This window comes from Acanthisitta chloris, unplaced genomic scaffold (assembly GCF_000695815.1).
Source record: "Acanthisitta chloris isolate BGI_N310 unplaced genomic scaffold, ASM69581v1 scaffold37608, whole genome shotgun sequence".
In the NCBI taxonomy this organism is placed as follows: Eukaryota; Metazoa; Chordata; class Aves; order Passeriformes; family Acanthisittidae; genus Acanthisitta; species Acanthisitta chloris.
The window spans coordinates 701-8891 of record NW_008689311.1 but is presented as its reverse complement, the minus strand read 5'-3'; the positions used below and the strand labels follow the sequence as shown (position 1 = coordinate 8891).

The 8191-nt window shown below is 57.5% G+C and overlaps 1 protein-coding gene across 1 annotated transcript in view; it reads left to right on the top strand.

Moving 5' to 3' along the window:
• The window catches only part of EPHB3 (EPH receptor B3), a 16657-nt gene extending 8582 nt beyond the window's left edge, over nt 1–8075 (top strand). The window contains exons 4-16 of the mRNA XM_009081365.1: nt 2678–2833; nt 2987–3322; nt 4094–4218; nt 4384–4543; nt 4638–4743; nt 5139–5191; nt 5368–5490; nt 5590–5837; nt 6078–6293; nt 6385–6534; nt 6629–6822; nt 6980–7135; nt 7453–8075. Coding sequence (XP_009079613.1) covers nt 2678–2833; nt 2987–3322; nt 4094–4218; nt 4384–4543; nt 4638–4743; nt 5139–5191; nt 5368–5490; nt 5590–5837; nt 6078–6293; nt 6385–6534; nt 6629–6822; nt 6980–7135; nt 7453–7561 — 2132 coding nt within the window. The 3' untranslated portion in view covers nt 7562–8075. The remainder of the gene's footprint in view (nt 1–2677; nt 2834–2986; nt 3323–4093; nt 4219–4383; nt 4544–4637; nt 4744–5138; nt 5192–5367; nt 5491–5589; nt 5838–6077; nt 6294–6384; nt 6535–6628; nt 6823–6979; nt 7136–7452) is intronic.
• Nucleotides 8076–8191: the final 116 nt, after the last annotated feature.

The following is an 8191-nucleotide window of genomic DNA, read 5'->3' as shown; positions in this document are numbered from 1 at the left end:
GCAGGAAAAGTGCTTATGCAAAGCTCTCAGTAGAGAGAGGGGAGCCTGGCTTCCCAGCTCTGGCTGGCTGGAGTCACGTTCCCGCTCCGGAGCTCCCAGGCTCGTTCCGCGGCATGCCGGCCAAGACAGTGGTTGTTGTACAGGCAGTTTCTTGCAGAGAAGAGATGACACAGCGGCTTATCCACCAGGGACCTGGGATCAGCTTTCAGCTTGGTTACAGCCTTCAAATGTGGCGGCTGAGACCTGTCACACTGCCACCGAGGTCTTTATGCTCTGATTTATTAAGCAGAGTTGGAAACTTAAACACTGGAGTGCATCTGGTGCTCGGTCCCCCTCCTGCTCTTCCCCTGCTTAACAGTGCTGGGATGTGGCTCATCCCCCTCCTGCCAGGGTGGCCTGAGGATGCAAAGAAATGTCCTTCATCCCTTGTGTCTGCACTGGGCAGTCCTGTGGCATGGCAGACAGCAGCCTAAGGATGGCTCTGCCTGTCCCTTCCTCCTGAGTCTGGGAGGTCACTGTCCCCTCTGTGCCCTTAACCCACAGGCACTGGCTGGCACTGTGTGCACGAGGCCAAGTGCCCTCATCTCTCCTACATTGCAGGCACCTGCATGTCCCCAGCTGCCATGCCATGCTTGGGCTGTCAGCTTCACACAAGCTCTGCTTGCTTCAGCTTCACTTTCCCCCCAACAAGCCTGTTATTTCAGGGGGTTTCATCCCTGATGGATCTGGGCTCCTCTCCATAACCAAAGCATGTTTGGCAGCTTTCTGAGCCCAGAGCATTCCTGTCCAAGAGGTTTCAGTCATCTCTCATTCCTCAGCAATCTGGTTCCTTATGTGTGAATTTGCATCCACCCAGTTTGAACTGCCCGGACTCCGGCTGGGGTGGGTCTGCCTGTGCCGAGGCTGCGCTGCAACCTCTGGGCATCTTGTTGTCTGTGTAAAGATGAATTTTGTGATGGCTATGGTATCCCAGGCTGGGGAGACAGGAGCCCTGGACCTGTTGGCCTTCCATCACTCACTGAGGAGCAGGTCTGCACACTCCTTTGTCCTCCAGCCTGCACAGTCGGGACAGTCTAAGCTTTTATTTCCAAAGGGAAGGCCCAGAGGCTGGGTGAACTCAGGTCAAGGGGCTGGAGTGACTTGAGCCATGTGGTCAGTCCTGTTTTGACCAGAGTCTCCTTGCCAGAAGGCTTGCACCCTGGGAGCAGGAAGCAGCTCCTGCCACCCATCTGGGCTGTGAGGCTGGAGAGCACGTGGTCCTGTCCATGGCAGCAGGGTGCCAGCTCCTGTGAGGGGCTGCTCTCTCATCCCCCTGCCCAGCAGCATCACAATGTAGGGCTTGTCCCCTGGGGCTGCTGCCACCCAGTGTCTGGACAAACTGGGGGCCCAGGACAGCACCCAGAGCTGTGTGTGGGTCCCTGTGGGGCCAGCCCAGCAGCGTGTGAGTCAGCAGCACTCCACGCCCCGTGTGGGGCTGCAACCAGCCGGAAAACTTCCACAGAGGGTGTCGGGAGATGCCTCATAGCAGGAAACTTCCGCTTGCCACAGCCTGGTGAAGCACCAGAAAACCTCCTCCTGTTTTCAGAGTGATGTGTGACAGGTGTGGGAGGTGGGACAGGGTTGCTGGGAGGGTTGCGTGCCCTCGGAGCTGCCCTAATTCGGCAGAGCAAGGAGGACATGCTCTCCTTCAGGGCTGTCAGTGCTGCCCTGAGTGTGGCAAATAGGGTGATGCCAAAGCACAGCCAGTGCCAGTGGTTCTTTCACCTCATCTAGCTGCAAACACAGAGCACAGAATCCACTTCCTTGGGCAGCACTGTGATAAATTGGGCTGTTTCAAGGTGTGGGTCAGGTTTCCAAGGCTGCTCTGCTCCTCGCCTCAAGTACTGTTAATCCTTTTATGTGCCCTTCATTACAAATAAACACCCTGTGGTGCCAGTCAGGCCATATCCCAGGACTTGTGGCTCCTTGAAGGACCCTGATCGGAAGTAGAGGAGGGAGGTGGCAGTGATGCTGAAGCAGCTCTTTAGCCAAGGACCTGCAGGAATGTTTTCATCTCACTCAGTGCTCCACTTGAGCTGAGCTCAGGAGGTGCCACCACCCCGGGGCTGAGAAGTGGCTGAAGAGCCTGAGGCGGAAGGTTTGGGGCTGAGTGGCTGATTTTGGGAGGTGGAGGCCTCTCATAGGAGCTGTTGTAGACAGGGCTGAGGAATCCTTTCCTCCCCAGCCTTACTTCCCACTATGGAGGGTGCTGCGCCTGGAAACCAGCTGGGGAAGGGAGCATGGCAAAGTGCTTGGGCAGGGCAGCGAAGAAACAAAACTGAGGTTGTGCTCTCCTGGACAGACATGCCCTGACCCCCATACTACTGGTGACCAGCTCTTGCCATCTCTGACTGCCCCAGGCCTGCTGCTGGAGCACAGCATCTCCTGGGCAGAGCTGTGTCTGTGCTGGCTGTGCTCCTGCTCTCCAGCAGCCCACTCTCACCCACCCTGCCCAGCCAGGGGCACCACATCCTGCGTACGGCTGATGGCAGTGGAAATGCTCATAGGTGGCCTGTGGTCCTCAAGCCACTGATTGAAGGTTTGGCAGGGCAGCAAGGAAGTGTCTGGGTCACTGGGGGGAATAGTGGATATTTTCTGGGTGCGCTTTATAACTCAGGTCTATCTTTCCTTCCTTCAGAGTGTGGCCCGGGAACCTTCAAGTCTAAGCAGGGGGAAGGTCCCTGCTCTCCCTGCCCTCCCAACAGTCGGACCACCTCTAGAGCAGCAATGGTCTGCACTTGTCGGAACGGCTTTTTTCGGGCAGACACAGACCCTGCAGACAGCGCCTGCACCAGTGAGTCCTGTCCTGGGCAAGGAGGGGAGGCGAGGGGGGAGCTGCAGAGGTGGCAGGGGTCTGCATCTGGGGTGAGGGAGTATGTTGTGGCCATGTCAGGGGTGAGTGGTGCATGGGGACACACCATTCCTGACCCCCACCTTCCCCCAACAGGCGTCCCCTCTTCCCCCCGCAATGTCATCTCCAACGTGAACGAGACGTCGCTGGTGCTGGAGTGGAGCGAGCCACAGGACACGGGTGGGCGGGACGACCTGCTCTACAATGTCATCTGCAAGAAGTGCAGTGTGGAGCGGCGTCTGTGCACCCGCTGCGACGACAACGTGGAGTTTGTGCCACGCCAGCTCGGCCTCACGGAGCGACGCATCTACATCAGCAACCTGATGGCCCACACCCAGTACACCTTTGAGATCCAGGCCGTCAACGGCATCTCCAACAAGAGTCCCTACCCTCCCCATTTCGCCTCTGTCAACATCACCACCAACCAGGCAGGTCAGTGGAGCTGCCAGGGAGCAGAGACCAGATCTCCGCCGCAGAACGGAGCGGAGCAGAGATTTCTTGCTGACAGCCTGGGAGGCTGCAGTCCTTTGTGGTGCCGCGTAACTAGTTCTCCACGCCTGCATCTAATCCCCTGGGTAAACTGTCCTCTCAGTTTAATGCATGTCCCCAGAGGAGATGAGATCAGAACACATGCAAGCAGAGAAGGGTAGGGTTGGCAGATGCTTCGTAGAGCTCTGGATCTCCTAGACCTACCCCAGAGATGCTGTGCCTGCTGCAAAGGGAGGAGGAAGGAAATGAGATTTCTCCCCTGTGGTCCTGGGAAGGCTCAGCACCAGCCCAAACCTTCACAGCCAGCCAAGTGCTCTGCCATTCCCTCCTTCCTCCCACTTTGGCCCCTCTCCAGCGTGCTGGTAATCTCCAGCCACCACGCTCTGATCTGATTTCACGGGTCGTCGTGGTGGGGTGGAGTGCAGAGCTCCTGGCAAGTGGAGGAGGGGAGGGAGCCCCAGTTTGGGCTGGCAGGGCCCTTCCCCAGACCAGTTTATAGCTAGGCATGGGGTGCAGCATTACCTCAGTGCTATTTCTGAGGCTCCCCTTGGTGTCGAGATCACGCCTCCTTACAGACGCTTAGGGGAGGCCAGTGTCAAAGCTTTTCCACACCTTTCCACCAAGATTATCCAAGCAGGTCCCTGCACTGATGTGGGATGGTGAAGAGGGGAGCCTGGCACAGGTGGCTCATTCTTCCCCTTCCCTCTTTCCTAGCCCCATCTGCCGTGCCAACAATGCACCTGCACAGCAGCACCGGGAACAGCATGACGCTGTCATGGACTCCCCCAGAGAGACCCAACGGCATCATTCTTGACTATGAGATCAAGTACTCAGAGAAGGTAAAGTGTGAGCAGCCTTTTCCCTCCTCCAGCCTTTGTAGTTGGCTTGTCAGCACCATGGCAAAGGGGGTCCCTGCAGTGGTGGTGCCTGAGGGATGTGGGAGCCAGCAGACGGGATGGATTCACAGAGGTGACACCTGCATGTCTCCACTACAGCAAGGCCAGAGTGATGGCATCGCAAACACAGTCACCAGCCAGAAGAACTCGGTGCGGCTGGACGGGCTGAAGGCCAACGCTAGGTACATGGTGCAGGTCCGAGCACGCCCCGTGGCTGGATCCGGCCGCTACAGCCTCCCCACGGAGTTTCAGACAACTGCAGAGGGTGGTAGGTACTAGGACTGGACTGCCTCCATCCCCCAGCCCTCCTGTGTGTGCTCCTTCCCCAGCTTGACTTTGATTCCTGCCTCTCCCTCCATCAGGTTCCACCAGCAAGACTTTCCAGGAGCTGCCTCTGATTGTGGGTTCAGCCACCGCAGGGCTGGTGTTCGTCATCGTTGTGGTGGTGATCGCTATCGTCTGCTTCAGGTACTGGCTCTGCAGGGAAGGGGGGTTCAGAGCTGGGTTTGGGGGTTGCTCATGTCTGTCACAGAGCTTTCCCCCTTGCCTGTGGGCAGAGCTCTGGCAGCTTGAGTCTGAGAGCAAAGGACTGGACCTGCTTCATGTAGGTCCCAGAGTGGGAGTCCTGTGGGAGGACTGTGCTTCTCTGGTTCCCTAGCACGAGCTGGGCTCTGCCCAGGCTTCTGCATCCTCTCAGCACAACTAGGCCATCTCCTCCTGTTGCACCTCGGGTAGAGGGATGGCTCTGCACACAGGCTGCTGGAGGGAAGGTTGTGCTGGGATTTGGAAGCTTGCAGTGAATGTCTTTGCCCCATCAGGAAAGGGATGGTTACTGAACACCTCCTCTCGTCTCCTTTGGGCAGGAAGCAACGCAACAGCACCGACCCTGAGTACACAGAGAAGCTGCAGCAATACGGTGAGTGTGAGAGCCCAGCAAATGGGTTCTGCCTGCCCTCTCCCAATTCCTGCCCTGCACACAGGTGAAGAAACAGCCCTGGCTAACCAGGGAGGTGTGGGCTGGCAGCCTGCCAAGTGGCTTGGCATCTGTCACCCATGCTGTGTCCTTCCTGGTGATGACTCCTGCCCTTGCAGTTACCCCTGGGACGAAGGTATACATTGACCCCTTCACCTATGAGGATCCCAACGAAGCTGTCCGGGAATTTGCCAAAGAGATTGACATCTCCTGTGTGAAAATTGAGGAGGTCATTGGAGCAGGCAAGTCCTGGGGCTGGGCACAGCAACGGCTGAAATTCCTGCTTCTCATCCTGTCCTGTGGCTAATCATGCTGCCCCCCTCTCTCTTTCCCCACCACAGGTGAGTTCGGTGAGGTGTGCCGTGGACGCCTGAAGCTGCCTGGACGCCGTGAGATCTTCGTGGCCATCAAGACGCTGAAGGTGGGCTACACGGAGCGGCAGCGACGAGACTTCCTGAGCGAGGCCAGCATCATGGGCCAGTTCGACCACCCCAACATCATCCACCTGGAGGGTGTGGTGACCAAGAGCCGACCTGTCATGATCATCACGGAATTCATGGAGAACTGTGCACTTGACTCCTTCCTCCGGGTGAGTATCCATCTCCTCCTGCCCTGGGCTGGGGGCCACAGTGCATGGGGGACAGCAGCTCTGATCCCTTCTCCATCCCTCTGCATTGTGCTGACATCCCTGGGGCTAAGCTCTGCATAGACATCATGGAGTGGGGGAAGAGGGGTGGCTCTAGCAAGCAGGAAGGTGATGGTAGCACATTGGGATCCTTCCTCAATCCGTTCAGGGTGTTGTAAACCCCTCTGATCTCTCCTCTGGCAGCTGAATGACGGGCAGTTCACAGTCATCCAGCTGGTGGGAATGCTGCGAGGCATCGCTTCTGGCATGAAGTACCTTTCGGAGATGAACTATGTGCACCGGGATCTGGCTGCCCGCAACATCCTGGTCAACAGCAACTTGGTCTGCAAAGTGTCTGACTTCGGGCTCTCTCGCTTTTTGGAGGATGACCCAGCTGACCCCACCTACACCAGCTCCCTGGTATGGGACATTCATGAGGGATCTACTGATCTGGGGGTCGGGGGAGATACCTCAGGTATGTGCTAAATCATGGATCTGTGTATCCATGCAGGGGGGTAAGATTCCTATCAGATGGACAGCTCCTGAGGCCATCGCCTACCGCAAATTCACTTCAGCCAGCGACGTGTGGAGCTATGGTATCGTCATGTGGGAAGTGATGTCCTATGGGGAGCGACCTTACTGGGACATGTCCAACCAGGACGTAAGTGCTCCCTGGGGTGTGGGGAGCTGGGAGCAGTAGGCTGCCTGTGGGAGCCAAGGTATCTCACAACCTGCCTCTGCATGTGTCTCTGCAGGTGATTAATGCAGTGGAGCAGGATTACCGCCTGCCACCCCCCATGGACTGCCCCACTGCGCTGCACCAGCTGATGTTGGACTGCTGGGTGCGGGACCGCAACCTGCGGCCCAAGTTTGCACAGATTGTCAACACACTTGACAAGCTCATCCGCAATGCTGCCAGCCTGAAAGTCATTGCCAGCGTCCAGTCTGGGTCAGTGGACATCTCTGTTTCCAGCTAGGGCTTCCCCCAAGCCCAGGGAACGCTGGAGTGGTTGGGAATAGAGCTGTGGGAGGGCAGGGATAAGAAATCTCCTCTGCTGCCAGTTACACCTCTGTCCCCTGTGACCTGTGTTTCTCTTGCCCCTTAGCATCTCCCAGCCACTCCTGGACCGCACCGTCCCAGATTACACCACCTTCACCACTGTGGGAGACTGGCTGGATGCCATCAAAATGGGACGGTACAAGGAGAACTTTGTCAATGCCGGGTTTGCCTCCTTTGACCTGGTGGCGCAGATGACTGCAGAGTAAGTGCCTGTTTGCAGAGGAGGGAGAAGTCTGAGCATGGGTGGCTGCACACTGTCCCTTGTCTCTTGCCTCTCTGGCAGCTGGTTCCTCCCACCTGGGCATGTGGTGGGCTGAGTTAAGGTCTGGGATTCAGTGTCCAGTCCAAAGGGAGTTCAGGTCTGGGATTCAGCATCCAGTCCCCTGTGGTATTTAGAGGGAGCACTGGAGCTTGGCAGTGGGCTGTAATGAAGGTGCTTTGCCTTGCAGTGGGATGGGGCAGGGTGATGTGCTGCTGTTGCCGGTGGCAGAGGGCTGAGTCTTCACCTCCTCCTTGCAGGGACCTGCTGAGGATAGGAGTGACGCTAGCAGGGCACCAGAAGAAGATCCTGAGCAGCATTCAGGACATGAGGCTGCAGATGAACCAGACGCTCCCGGTGCAGGTTTGACCACAGGGGACTCTGCATTGGAACGGACCAAGGGAACCTGCCAACCAGGTTCAGTTTGCGGTGCAGCCCTGCTTCCCGTTTTCCCCTCCACATGGCGCTCCTCTGCCTCGGACGGTCGCCTGGGATGGGATGGGATGGGACGCCCTTCCCTGGATCGAAGGCGCTCATGCTGAGAGAGAGCCCAGCTTTTCGTCCCGTGTCCAGGAGCGGTGAGGCAGCAACACATCTTCATATTGAAGATGGATTATGGGACAGAGATGGCACAACCTGCTTCCCGCCCTGTCTTGGTGCTCATCGGTTTGAAGAGTTGTTCTGCTTCTTGGATTTCTTTTCACCCCGTTTTCCTCCCAGTCCTCACTTCCCTCACCTCCCCGAGGCCACAGACTGTTGACCCGTCCGCTGAGTTCGTCAGACACGTCCAAAGCCTTCCCTAACTCTGGTCTCCACATGGAAGCAGCCGGGGGAGGCCAAGCTGGCGACAGGGCTGGGGCCAGCAGCCCCAGACAATCACTCCTCTCCTCCAGCCCTGGCAAACCCTCCACCCGAGGGTCTGCACTGGAACATGTCTGAAGGGAAGGCTTTGCTCCCTTTCTTGGCTTTGCACGCCAGAACCCGAACCCGATTTACTAT